The sequence below is a fragment of the Zootermopsis nevadensis genome, unplaced genomic scaffold, assembly GCF_977971745.1.
Source record: "Zootermopsis nevadensis isolate Lab colony 2312 unplaced genomic scaffold, Znev_1.0 Znev_ptg000025l, whole genome shotgun sequence".
Taxonomy (NCBI): domain Eukaryota; kingdom Metazoa; phylum Arthropoda; class Insecta; order Blattodea; family Termopsidae; genus Zootermopsis; species Zootermopsis nevadensis.
The window spans coordinates 1885233-1900251 of NW_028259157.1; the positions used below are offsets into that span (position 1 = coordinate 1885233).

Consider the following 15019-nt stretch of genomic DNA (forward strand, 5'->3'; position numbering starts at 1 on the left):
ATTTATTCCTCAAATATTAACAACCACGAATGCCTTTTCACTCTTAATCGTATGAGCTCTGTCATTATTCGTTAAAATGCTAATTATGGGCCGTGGACTTCCTTCTTAATTAAGTTATTAATGATAATTCTGTCACGTTTTCTTTAAATATGAACAGGAGTTGTTTCTTTGATAAACATCAATAATCAGCTTTGCCATTTGTCGTTAAACATCAAGTTAGTAATCAGCTGTTGTTTGTTGTGGCAGACGTGTGAGTTAAACGCTAAAACTAAGTAATTTTAGTTATTAATACTAAAGAACGTTGTAGACCCTTTATGTCCAAATAGTGGCGAAGAATGTCAATGAAGATTTTAGTCTTCTGGGTTGTTGCGCTATGTAGTCTGGTCGATGTTTACCAACGTTTCATCCCTGATGACGGAGGCAGTATGACCTCTGAAACGTTGGTAAACATCGACCAGACTACACAGCGCAACAACCCAGAAGACAGACTCATCGCCCTGATGACGGAGGCAGTATGACCTCTGAAACGTTGGTTAACATCTACCAGACTACACAGCGCAACAACCCAGAAGACGAAAATCTTCATACTCACCGCTGTGAGAACCTCAAGTCTTACAAGAATGCCAATGTTACAAATGCCAATATCTCAATTCTATTCAAAGTCTTGTGTGAAGGAAGTTCTGGGAACGTTTAACTTTGAACCTCTCTGGCAGTTCTAATCAAGGTGATTAAAAATATATTTATACCCAGCAATAAATATGGTTGCTCCGTGAACATTAATCCAAAGAATTATTATCATCCCTGTACGTGTAAAAGTAGACGTAGTTAAAATGCAATTCACATCATATCGCTATAAATCACTGTATTTTTATGTGAAGGATGTGCAGAGTTGATGTGCATGAATAAATGAATAGGTGAAGTTTTCTTCTGTTTGGGCTCCAGACCATGAATTGTTCTACTGAGCATGGGGTATTAATAGCCCACGCACTCTATAAATACGAAGGGTGAAACCACGCATCTGTTCCTAAATATTTAAGGGAGAAAACACAGCTCGTCGTTAATACACCAAAGGGAACAAAGAACAGAGCTTGGATATTTAAGGAAGAAACAACATAGTTGCTGATTAATATTGAAGAGACAACCAGTGCAGCTGATCATTAATTTGTAAAAGAAACAAACGTAGCTGAGAAGAAACAAAACTACTTCTCAAATAATAATATTTAACAACGAGCTAGCATACCAGAACTTAATTTGGGGAAAATTTACACATCAAGTTCCTAATAACTTTTTTAGTTAGGCCCACATTTCAGTGTTAGCCCTCTTTATATTACTTCTGCTCAATGTACTCATAACAGCCGTTCGTTTCCATTTTACATCGTCGCCGCTCATCTCCTCCTTTTCATATGGGCCAAAGTCGGTTCTCTTTTCTCTTAATCCCTTCCACCTCTTCTTCTACTAATACTTTCATCATTTCCTTCAAGTTATTTTCCTTTGAATCCCGGCCTCCTGACACTAGATCCACTGGACGACTTCATCCTTCTAGTATTTCTATCTTCCCCATCTTTTCCACTTCGTCCTTCTTATTCCAGTCCGGTTACACTTTTGTCTGTTGCCTTATTCTTTTATATATCGTCCCGCCACCGTCTAACATCTTGTCTTAGAATTTAATTCCTAATCATTCTACTATGTTCATGTTGTCCTCTCTTAATATTCCTTCCCCATTCTATCGCTTCGTTTAGGTATCTCTCTTGTTTCATTTTTCTTTTCCTACATCCTCGACCACTTCTTCAAATTTCCTTCTTCCTCGTCATTGCCATCTTCATGATTATCGCCATCCTTTCTTCTCCATCCTTGGTTCTTCTTCCTCCAACCACTTTCTCTCTCCAACAGTTTACTCTCCTTGAAGCTTGATTTTCCACTTTCCCCGCGTCTTGCTAGTTCTTTTGTCAGCTGTGCCGTAATTTATCCGACTTCTATTTGGAAAGCGTCTGTTCGAACCACGGTCTGCCTTATTTTGATTTATTTTTTCAGTTCTTCAAGACGAATTCTGAAATGGTACTTCAAAATAGACCATGGCCAATTTATGACCCATCGTTCACAAGTGACCTTACATACATCACTGTTAAATAACTTACAAATGAAGCATTTAACCTCAAATAATGCAGACATCACAAAAATATCGATCAGCTGCTTGGTCACAGAATTAGGCTCACCTCAAGGAAAACAGAAGAACGGGAAATAATGCTACCCAAATTAGCAGGGATTTGGAAGGAGTCCCATCAACGATTTTCAATAGACGAGCTTCGTTTAAGAGGAAATTCTACATCTTCGTAAGTTAATAATTACGATGACCGAATTAAATATTAATAAACGATGCTTAAATATGACAAACAACGACCATATGACGCTTATGCTCGCAACAGAATTACATTTATGTTTGAACCTTCCATCAGATCGGTTTACACTTTTTAGATTTTGTAACTGAAAGGATTTCGTTGTAAATTCCAACACGTTCTTAACCACCACATGTAGAAACTCTACCTCCAAGAGAATCTGTCATTTTAGTCTAATATCTGCGGAGAGTTTATCTTTCTGTGACACACGCTCTTTCATCTCGGATTGCAGTCGGAGAAGAGTGCGGAACAAAGTAGGTCATGCTCATGCAATGCATACAAAACGTTCATTAGGAGATCATCCCATCTTATGTACCTGCTCCACACAGTGCTGGATGTTTTCCGTTTTGTGACAGGCCAATCAACGGCAGGAACGTAATATTCACCTCCGACTCGACCCTGACCTTATTTCAAATAACGTATTACGTGAATGCAACTCCACGAAGAAGCCAGGACATTTTCAATACGTGTGGCAGCAGTGAGAGAGATACAAGGCACAACGAAATGGAACATGAGTCAGGATAGCTCAGTCAGAGAAGTGACAGTCTCGAAATCCAGGGGTTTCACACGTGGCAGGCGCAACACTTAGAAGTGTCACGCATTCCAGTTCTATTCAGTCTCCAAGTGTTAAGGCGGTCAGAGGGTAAAACTGGCAGTTCACTTCACATTCATATATCACGCTGATATGATAAGTCTCAAGAACCCCTTCAGCTTTACCAAAGTAGAATTGTCTTGGAATGGAAAGAAATTCAAAATTCGAAATTCTTCGCCTAGTACTGACAGTGTCACTAAATGAGAACATTCCTTTATGAAACATGTATACAGAAAGAACTCGCTATACAGAAAACATAAAACAATCTCTTTGAAGAAAAAGTGTTCATTCAGGATATTATTAGAATTTATCCAAAACGTAGTAATTTTTAAAGAGAGATACTTTCTTAAATCAGGGAATGTTTCAGTGGCGAATCTCCTACTCCAACGGTTAATTAAGTAACGTTATGTCAAGAAATGTCATTAGCGTCAACGTTAAGAACTCCGATCAATGGATAATAGATATTGATTATGGTTTCAGAGGAGCTTACTGCCTAAAAAACGAATCCACTTCATACTTTTGGTAAATGTATTTCCTTCTCATTGTCAATGATTTTGATTCGATGATAACACATATGCAATATTTTCCCTCAGGACTTGTTTTGAAATTAGGAAGATACACCACTGAACGTTCCATAGTTACTGGGTTTTATGTCACTGCGGTACCATTAGTCAGCGTTCCACTGTTCAAAACTGCAGTTCTCATAGGAGATTGAGATATTCGCCGCAAGCAGTAGGAACAGCGCCACAGTACTTGAATGGATTCCCAGCTGACTATAACAGGTTAGTAGATCTCAAACACTCATGGAGAAAGGTCCACTTCTGTAAGCGAATAAAGCGAGGGAAGTGTTGCTAAGTCCAAAGCGGCTGCTACAGTTATACTAGGCAACCACTGACCTTGCGTTACGCGTTACCATTTCGATCAGGCGATGAGCGCATACGAGTTCTGCCCCACTATTTAATTTTCTTGATTTATTTAATGGCGATTTAAATATCTCAGATTATATGGCGTCAATGACTGAATGATTCATTAATAATGAAATGGAAGGAAGTGTTTCTGGTAAAATTTTTAAGTAATATTCCGGCATTTACCTGGGGAGTCTCAGAAAAACGAAGAACTTCAGTCGAGACAGACAGAACGGTATTTGAACCCGGCACTTCACAAACGTAGCAGCAGAACTACCCGATATCCAATAAACTATGACTTTAGAACTAAGGTCTACAGTACAGTAACCAATAAATAAAAGTAAAAATGTTCGTGTTTTTATGGTTTTATCAATTCCTTATAACTACATCGTTAACCTCTGCATTCTTTTCTGTTCTTCCAGACAGCCTAACTATGTATACCCCAGAGTCCTCTATAGGAAAATGTGTGAAATGCAATCGTTATATGTGTATTTGATGTGTGGGTTATAATTATTTGTTTTACTTAAGTTCGTTCCTTCATCTTCATGGATACTATGGATTACACCACATACAACCACAATTCAATTCAGTATCAAGCATTATATCTGGGTAAAGATTATCTGTTTCTTTTCTGGAATACTTTGAAGAAACTCTATAGACTTACCTTCGGATTTTTTTTTTCAAAGCCAAGGGGGCATACACGTTTACGAACTAGCATCAAAATATTTGCTAAATTTTCAACGTCCTCGTCTGTAGCACTAACTTCCAATTTCGTACTAAACTTAATGTTTAAAAAGACATTGCGTCCTATAAAACTCACTGATCTCTCCGGGCTCGACGATAACCTCCACATGGTTGCACTGGTAGTAGCACTCGGGTGGCGGCTGCAAGGTCCATTTCTTGCGACCCCTGAGCTGGGCCTGCCAGGATGGATGCTGCACATTATCCACCTGCAACATCCGAAAGGCCTGTAGTGTTGTAAATGATCACGACACAAATAACAGTGAATCGCGAATAAATTATAACAATTAGCGATATAAAGATGACTGTGTTCTGGGATGTCGCGCCGTAGAAGTTTACTAACGTTTCAGAGGTGTACTTTCTGCCCCAAAATCTTACACATTTCTTGACAAAGACTATTTATATTCAAAATAAAATTAGCACAGACTTAACTTTTATGGATATTTTCAAACCCCAGTTATAGTCCGCACAGTAGTTTTTGGCCGGTGGAGAAGCTGGCGGACGGGCCTACTCTATGTACCTGAGGTGGCACGGTCAGCGCATTTCTTTTGTTTGGGCGTTCAGTCCGATAAGCTCCTAGGTGCAGTCAGTGACTCGCTCTTAGCCTTCCCCTTGAAAATTCCACCGGCCAAAAACTACTGCGCCGACTATACATTCAGACTAGTAGGATCAGTGCTTCTAAGCGATATGTCTTATATATAACGAGACAAACGTCAATAACGGCATTTTAAACCTATTTCACCCTCGCGATAAACACGTGTGCGTATTACGTCATGGAAGAACTGGCTATAGCCCCGATTCAGAAATATCTCGTGTTTTCTTATGGCACACATATCGTAAATGCTAAATTTGTAGATCCAAATATTTTTGGCCACATTTTAACTACTTGTTTACAGTATCCAACAAGGTCTGGTGGTAATTTTGCCACTAAATATCGTGATATAACTACGCTCTTATGCTCTCTGTTTATAAAGTTTAAACAAACTAGAGTAAAACAGGGTGGAGGAGGATGGGGAAATTTTAATTTCGACTATTTCATTTTCCTTTGTTATACGCTATGAGAAACAATACCACGTCCAGAGGTTAATTGTCAAGTCTCTACGCGATGATGAAAGACATAAAACACACAGCAACAAACAGGCGTGTTTAGGAGGAAACTTGACTACAAAAGTCAATCCCAGAGACTTCTGACGATGGTATATTTTAATTAAGCTAACTGTAGTTATACTTTTTTATCGTCTGGTATTCTGAAAAGGAAACGACGTTTTAGCTGGTTACCTAAAGAACAGGTCCAGTTTGTACGTTTACAAATGATGACACGACGGATGAGCAAATTCCAGGAATTTATTAATAATAACTTCCGATGAAACGATTAACAGTCCAAATTTTAATAGCATATGCGTATTGACTTCCTTCTTCATTTATCTGCAATTACTATAACCTATAACGTTCCACACTCAGAACTAGTGACATAACTGGAATAAATTATATATCTGTATATACACTATGCATTCTACTTAATGGTATATCAAAATCGAATCTTTAACGCTGTTTAAGGAAATGATAAGAGTTTATTGTGAGAATCATACGAAACACATAAATACAAAACAAAATGTTCCTGATTGTTGAATCATGTGGGACATAGTTAGCAGTGGGATTTGAATGGCTAATATTATAATAACCTTCAGTAGAGACAGAATAATGTTAATACATTTTAAGATAAAGCAATCTGAATTTCAGCAAAACAGGTAATGTTGAATATTATTAATTTTTAATGATCTTATAATTACATCGAAACTTTGGTGGAATTTCGGGGTTAAAACAGCAGAGAATGAATTCACATAACCACTCGGCTGCACAACTGCACACAGCACAGCCGACAAAAGCACTGGTGCATATATAAAACATTTCGCACCATGGTAATCAACTAAACACATGGCTATGAGTAGGATTTAAAAAATATTATCAAGCTACGACGCATGCTAGTATATAAAATAATTACGTTTACCAAATAACTGAAAAAACTTCATTTCAGTCACAATAAAATCAAGTAGGGGATTTGTTCCATTATATAGGTTGATGTAGTATGTGGAGTAACAAAGAGGCTATTTAATTAAAGACACCAAGTGGTAAACATGACAATTTTGATTCATATTTAATAAATTTAGTATTAAGTGCACAACAGATCAAATCTAACAGTTTCAAACGTGCGTTAGGCCCCTGCTACACTCAAAACGAATTCACCTGTTTATTTACACCATGAAATGAAGTTTACTTGATGTTTCGAAGCGTAAACTCTAATTAACAGGCGCAAGTTATGAAATTCGTCACCAGACGTGGTTTAAATATTATAAACTCCTGAAATAAATTCACCTCTTTCAGAATCTTTGAAAAACATCAATTAAAACATTCAAAACTATAATTGAACCTCTTCTGTGTGTGTTATCGTGCGGGAAGGACACAGATTTATGGCATTTGTAAAGAAGGTAATAATGAGAATATTTTGAGCTAAGAAGGCTGGAGAAATCTGTTAAATGAGGAGCCTTATAATTTGTACTCTGTCGACAGACAGTAAAATGGCGATCAAGATAAGAAGATGAGGTTTAATACTTATGTATCTTTGAATGAATATCGATACGGAAGTTTTGTCAAACGCACAGCTCTCTTTGATATTTTATGATCTGCGCAGAAAATAACAATAATTGAGAAAAGAGAAATGTGTACATAATTTTAGGTGAGAAAATAGAAACCAAGGAAACAAACCAGGTAAAAAAAGTCCACTCACAAGAGTTAATTAAACACCTAAATCAATGGAACCACAAAATACGAAAAGAATTATATATATATTTGAATCTGGATAAATATTTAGAGACAAATCCCTAATTTAGTTATGAAGGGACCATAAAGATAAATCAGCACTATTTTTATAACATCGTGCAAAATTACTTGCATCGGCCGGGAATCGAACCCGGGCCGCCCGCGTGGCAGGCGAGCATTCTACCACTGAACCACCGATGCTTGTGAAAGTAAGGTTGAGTGTAATGTTGAAGAGAGAATTCTTGAAGAAGTCATGTGGAACAGCCGACAAAAATGAAGAATAGGTTAGCTATAGTTTGTTTGTATTCTGGAGGGAAAGTGCATTAATTCGTTCCAAAGCTCCCGGACACTGTCCGCTACAGGAATAGTGTTAAGCAGTGTTTCCTCAACTAATATAAACCCATTTAACTTTCTAAAGTACCAATGGAATCCTTGACCCTTTCTGGTCCTATGAACTCCCACATGACATGAGCCACGATGTAAACTAATTATAACAATTTGTATAGCGGAATCTGTCAAAAATAATCTTAACGCTTTCCAAACTCAGAAATAGAATATATTAGTGTTTTACGATCGATACCTACATAAATAAACTATACTAGGAACACAAGTTTTGGTTTCTTATATATTTCTTATAAATGTGTTTCACAATTTCCGTGTATTGAAACGCCGTGTTCACAGAAACGTTAGATGATTCTTAAATTTTGCATTGAATTCGAGCAGAGACAAGATGTAAGCAAGATCTGTTCAGAATAATGCGCAAATAAACTGTCAAATTCTTCACTATAAAATATTCTTTTTTTAACACTGATTATGTAAAAGGTATCCAAAGAATTTTTATGAAATCAAATTCAGCACTAAACAGAAATGAAATAATCTGGTTAGAGTGCTTATTGATAAGATAAATTGTCCTCCTCTCCAATGAAACGGTTTATGATGTTAAATTTCAGCGACACGACAGAACATAACAGCCAATAAAATAGTCACAACCAAAACACGTGACGACGGCCCAGCTAACACGTGACCATAGGTCGGTTCTGTTCCAAGATGGGCTGCACTGAGCGTTAGTACGAGATTATCAAATAGCGCCCAGCTATTTACCGCGTTCCAAAGAGAAATCGCTGTTTGAAAAGCAGGCCCAATGTTATTGCGCCAAACAAATTATTTTGAAGCTTAATAAACATGTAATTCATAGAAATCGCTGTCCCCTCCTTGGTTTCTGGAACCGAAACACATCTACTACATCGATGATCGATTCAAACGAAGTTTTTACCCGAATATTAACGTAAATTTTTAGCTGAATGGTTGTGATATGCTCTACGAGACTCTCGCTTTAGGTTCACAGGAAAACCCCCGCGTGCGTTAAGTTACAAATAGTGGTTTGGGTATGTAATGAAAGAGTAGAGACTCCAATGGCATGGACTAATTAAAAATCTGTCGATCTGAATGAATTCTACAATACGTCAAGCACGGAATGGAGAGATGGGGAGGTAGCATAGGGATGGAATAGCAATGGACCCAAATACGAATGCTGGTGTCCGGTTCTGGCCACACCACAGCACGCTTTCAAATAAGACCCCTGTAATGGTGTTTTGGGGTTGAGGGCGAGGGTGCATGTGGCAGAAGTGAGGGGGGAACACACGTGAGTACAGGAGCGGTGTCAGTTAGGGGATAATTAATCTAGTGATGAGAAGAGTTAAGCCTACTAACTTCAAACCTCATACCAACTCTTATTAGAGTGGAGTTGACAGAACGCCGGTTGGCATGCTTCGGCTAGTCGCCTCGTTTCTGTTAGAATACGGACGCTTGTCAAGCCTCGTACAATTGGATTCGCTTTTTATTTACTTTTTTTGTATTTCAAGTTTCACTGGAACTTCAGTAACCGCGAGGAATTTGTGAACGATATTCATTAACAAAATTCGTCAGTTAAAGCCTTTCAGCGTTTGTACGGAATTGGAATAGGACGAGTAAAATTTTTTGATGTTCATTTAAAATATAAGAATAGCCATACAAAAGGTGTCGAAAGTTCTGATTACTTTTATAATATTCATATAACACATTAGGAGTGTTACCATTAGATCACACAGCATTGGCCACGATTGATCCAATTTCTTTTCTAATTTACAACTCACATTCATATTTTCTCGGAGCATAATATTAAAATATTTTCTTAAAGTACGGTCTTGCAGTACATTAAATTTAACCTCCTCTTCACATTGTTCACCCTGTTCTCATGAACGAAGTTGTGAAACAGGCGTGGTTAGACAATTAAATAGCATGCCTAATGGTTTTGTACAAGAACTGATTACACTTGTGAGGTGATGTATGTTCCATCACGTGACTAATACAATGCAGCAGTTTTTGTTGAACACACTTAAGTGTTCAGTTCAGTTTGTGGTTACAGTATTTTGCTGGAGCGGTGTTTTAAAATCAAGAAAAAACTAAATGATATTTCAGGTTCCCAAAGCGCGCGAGTAAAAACAATGGCTGTCTTCTGGGTTGTTACGACGTTACAGCTATGGCCCTGATGACGGAGACAAGAAGAACCCCTGAAACGTCGGTAAACCTCTACCAGACGACGCGGCGCAACAGCCCAGAAGATAGCCATCTTCATACTCTCAGCCGTGAGGACCTGAAATCTGACTAAGTAATATGTTTTTGTTTTGTGGTCACAGTTAGTTTGTGTTTGCAACAGTAATCTGCAGTCCCATGTGTATTCGAATTAAATTAAATTAAGGGCCAATGTGTTATGCAAAGTAGCAGAGACTGGGTTGGAGTACACATTTTCTCTCTTATTTCAATTATAGGTATAAAGATTTATAAGAACCGAGAACCATCTGTAATGTTTAAGATGTTAAACGGTAAATATTTGTGTATTAAAGATTATAGTGGCTTTGTATGGAATTTTTCATTAAACACCAAGTGTCTACTCATACCAATATATTTATTTATTCATTAATTATTCCGTATATAATCCACACACTAACCCATTCATTATTTCTATCTATCCTGTTCCACGTGCAAAGTAAATAAAATTATGCCGGAGCGTTTATGTCGATACCAAGAATAATTATAACTAAATGGTTAAGGTAAGAACAAAGTTAAATCTTCTTGGTCTAAAAACAATAAGTACAGGTGTGTGTGTGCGTGGTGCGTGAGTGCGCGCTTGTTTGTTTTATATATATATATATATATATATATTATTTTATTTTTATTTAGTGTTCTGTCTGACGACAGGTCCATATGAACAGGATCCTTCCATCCTTTTCTCCGACTGGGACCTGTTCATTTACGTTCTTGGCAGATGATCCAGAAGTGTTTTGCCATTGCCTTCTTCTGTGTGTGAATGGAGTAATTGTTGGGATGCCACGGAGGAAAACTCCGTGTTGCCTAGACCACGGCCTTGCCCAACACAAGTTATAAATTCGGGCACCGCCGGGAATCGAACCCGAGACCCCAGGATTACAAGGCCATATCGATTTGAAACTCGTAAAGAATTCAAGTATATATAATGGATGCAGTTGTTTTGTGGTGTAAAATTACGCCAAAGTATTTATTACGAGTATTTTGGTTTCCACTTAAAAGCTCCATGACATCATATCTCTGGTTTGAAGTGTGGTCGAGTAAATCAGAATTCTGCGTACCATTATGTTAAAATATTGTGGCCACTTCTAGGCCTTCGGATCGAACCCTGCTCTGACCACATGCCATTTGCGGTTAATAAAGATATAAATATTAAAATTGCTCTGGTTCACCTGTAATTTAGCTGCATAATTTTCCATATATCTGAGTCAAAGTGACAAATTTATTATATAATGGTTAAAATTTATTTGTTTTATAGAGATTGCAGTTTTACCCTGCTAAGATGATCCCTTTGCTTGCCTACAGGCAAGTGCAGTATTGTCTAAATATTTGGACAAACAGCTGTTTCGGGAATGATGCATTTCTATATCAGAAGCTAAGCAGTAATTTGGTTACGTACCATCCACGACTTCTGTGAGGCTATGCCGTGTTTAGACAGACTTTGGGCCATCGTACTTTAATAAGATTACATTTACTTAACTGTTCCTATCCTACACGATATAATACGATAGACATGCTGTGATATAACTATATATGTTTATTTATTGTGTCATATTCAAGTAACGGAGGAATTTGAATAACTTTATTATTATTTTCCCCAACTTCTGTATTATATCCTTTCGTACATAATCCATAATTTCTTTTATTTCACTAAACAGGTACTTATTCAATATCCCTAGAATTTATCCTATTATCAATTTATTTAAATTTAACATTAACGTAAAACTCCAACCTTCGATTAGGTGTCTGTATTTTACATTTCTATCCTAAATTTTACCTTTAAGCAAGCTTCTTATCTCTTTTTGTCCACTTGGTCACTGTCTTTACTTAACTCTGGATTTAAACTACTTTGTAACTCCTAAGTATTATACACATTAGACCTAATATTTTAGCGTCTTCACTTCCATTTTCTTTTAATTTTCTAATATACGTTATTATTTTTTGCAGATGTTGTAGATTCCTACCTCGTATCAAATTTTGTATGTCTACAATATAATTTGCATATTATTTTTTACAATATCACAAAATAAAAATGTATCTGCCTGATTCTACACAATTTAATAGCAGAACATGTCTGCGGATCGTAGATTATATTGGAGCACAGATACACAGCTAGCTGCCCACGTCATTCATCTGGTAACAAAATCAGATGGTTCAACACTGTCACCGCCGAAATTCGAGATTGAACCAAATCCTGAGAAACTTCATTCAAACCGATCGAAACTACAAATTGTATTAAAATATATTAAAAATTTGCCGTCAATCACAATTATAATATTGTTAAAAGATTAAAACATCATTTAACTTTTCCCATCGAGTACTCGATTACATAGGAACTTACACGACTAGTTTCGGCTATAATTTAGCCATCAACGGGTGTTACGTAGTATAATTAGTGATAGGTTTATACTACGTAACACCCGTTGATGGCTAAATTATAGCCGAAACTAGTCGTGTAAGTTCCTATGTAATCGAGTACTCGATGGGAAACGTTAAATGATGTTTTAATCTTTTAACAATTTATAATTGTGATTGACGGCAAATTTTTAATATATTTTAATACTTATGAATCACAATATGACGCATTTACAATATTTTACAAATTGTAATTGGCTATTCTGACCTTTAGTAAAATGTAAGTTGTTTTCAAAACTCTTAAATTACTAATGCGTAGGCAAAGCCGTTTAAAATATTATTTTGTGACAAAGCTCGAGATTCTGGGGTTTAATAAACAGAATATGAAATTATAAAATTATAAATATTAGTTATTTAGTTCTTAAATGCAATTTATTGAAAGGCACAAGTTCTTTACTCTTATTTGAAAATCCACTTACAAGTTTATGCATGTAACATCGGCAGTTTTTTACGTAGTTAAAAGAGAGGCAGGTATACGAGCTTACTAACGCATATAATCTGTATTTCGCAGTTAGGCCTACATATCGATATGTGTCTGATACACTGCACTAGTATCCCCTGTAATTAATATTTACACGTTGTATTGCTGGAGGATCAGATCGCAGTTTCAGAGAGATAAATACGACTGAAATAACAGTTAGTGGAACAACCAACCAGAGAGAGAGAGAATTAGCGCGCATTAATTAAATGTATTTTTCAAAACGCAAAATAAATTTTACGAAAAACTCATGAACTTCTGTGGCCACATGTAAAATACGTTAAAGCTTTTTTAGTACTTAAGTTTTTCGTACGTGTTATAAATAAATAATTACACATCCTTTAATTCGTCCACTAATTTATAGACAAAGTGTTCTATAGGATTTGAGACTTTCGCGGCGAGTACAATCAATAAAATATTCTCGGGAAATCAGCCGCGTTAACTGGTTACCGTAGTAAACCGACGTTTCGGGAACAAACTCTGTCCCCATCTTCAGGGTTCTGATGTGACTGGATCCTCGGAAGTCGCCTGGGGACAGAGTTTGTTCCCGAAACGTCGGTTTACTACGGTAACCAGTTAACGCGGCTGATTGCCCGAGAAGATTTTATTAAAAGTTTACTATGTTAATGTCTCCTTTTTGAACCTAAACCAGATTCAAATTTTCCTGTAACCACAAAGATTTCATAAAGATTCCATAAAGAAAAAAGTACTGTCTGCATGAGGGGCGAGTCCTCTACGGAACATGACAAATAAAGGGCGAAAGAATGTATTACCCTGAGCTTAATCCTTTTGTTCAGACAAATTAAGACAGCACGGCCAATGAGGCTGTCAGTATTAATTTAGCTTGTTTGCTTGCAATATAAATTCTTCAGCTTTCCTCGTTACATTCCATCCTGTCTGTTTGGTAGCAGCCGGGGTACAACATTATGAAGCGAGCTGCATAAAGCGATGTAGTTGATATTTACAAGTCTTGCCACCATTTTTAGCCAAGATAGTAAATAATAAAGATGCGTACTATCTATTTCATTTTTAAAATGTAAATTTAATGATAAGCATCACAAGAATAACCCAATATAAGTTTATTGCAGTGCACTGAATTTTACGTGGACTGATGGGTTTGTGAACCTTGTCCAAGGTCTGACATTATAAAATACAACATTTCAAGAATTAGTTCCGTGCTCTTCTTGAGGTGTAGTGGAGAGGACGTAGTATTTCGTATTTCTCCTGCACGGGGCTTCCTGTATTGGGTGGTTTTCGGAAATGGTTTGCTGTTTTTTTTTAATTCTGCATTCATATTTGTCTTAGTCTTGACTTTCATATGCCTTCTTATAATTTTTATTTTTAATATCATTATTATCTGCCGTTCACAAAACCTGATCTCAGGTACTTAAACACATGTAGTTGTTGTGACCTAGCTTGTCCAGTAATTAGAATTAGCTCATTCAAACGGAACCCACAGGGTAGATTCTTCCTTTATTACACTTAAAGACGGGGACATCCAGTCCTCGAAACGTTGAGTATTTTATAAAATTAGACAATAGGCAATGTCGAAGAATCCAGCAGACCAGATTGTATTACACCATCGCCAAAAACCCTCAGAATCGAACTGAGTTTTCTGTTACTAAACACATTAATAGTTCCCTGTTACAATTTAAATTATTTACAAAGGTTATTAATGACGCGTGTATAATAATAATAATCCGTGGCGTAACAGCTCCAGTGAGCCAAAGCCGACTAAATGGCTGCTGGCCTCACGTTCACATGCCTAAGCAGAGGTGAACGATCATCCAACACGATATAGGATGACGTGTGGTCAGCACGACGAACCTCCAGCCATTGCTAGCTTTCCTGACAGGATTACGCTACTCATTGTAGCTCCCCAATTTCCTCACGATGCTGGGTTGGCACCGGTCCCATACACTGGTCGAAAGCTCATGAGAACATTTCTTTCCCCGAGACTCGAACCATTCACCGTATCACCGGTCCGAAGCATGATGTCCCAGACCGCGCGGCTACGGCGCGGGACATGATCCGTGTATAGGATTTAATAAAATAACAGTATTAATTAAGAGTTTAGTAAGGATATGTGTTACTA

General features: G+C 37.1%; 1 protein-coding gene and 1 non-coding gene across 3 annotated transcripts in view; both read right to left on the bottom strand.

Moving 5' to 3' along the window:
• The window catches only part of LOC110830228 (uncharacterized), a 279207-nt gene that overhangs the window by 50274 nt on the left and 213914 nt on the right, over nucleotides 1-15019 (bottom strand). For both annotated transcript variants that reach the window (XM_087355979.1, XM_087355980.1), the window contains one exon: nucleotides 4711-4840. In XM_087355979.1, the coding sequence (XP_087212105.1) occupies nucleotides 4711-4840 (130 nt within the window). The remainder of the gene's footprint in view (nucleotides 1-4710; nucleotides 4841-15019) is intronic.
• Nucleotides 7579-7649, bottom strand: TRNAG-GCC (transfer RNA glycine (anticodon GCC)). Its single transcript has one exon. It is a non-coding gene; the product is annotated as a tRNA-Gly (tRNA).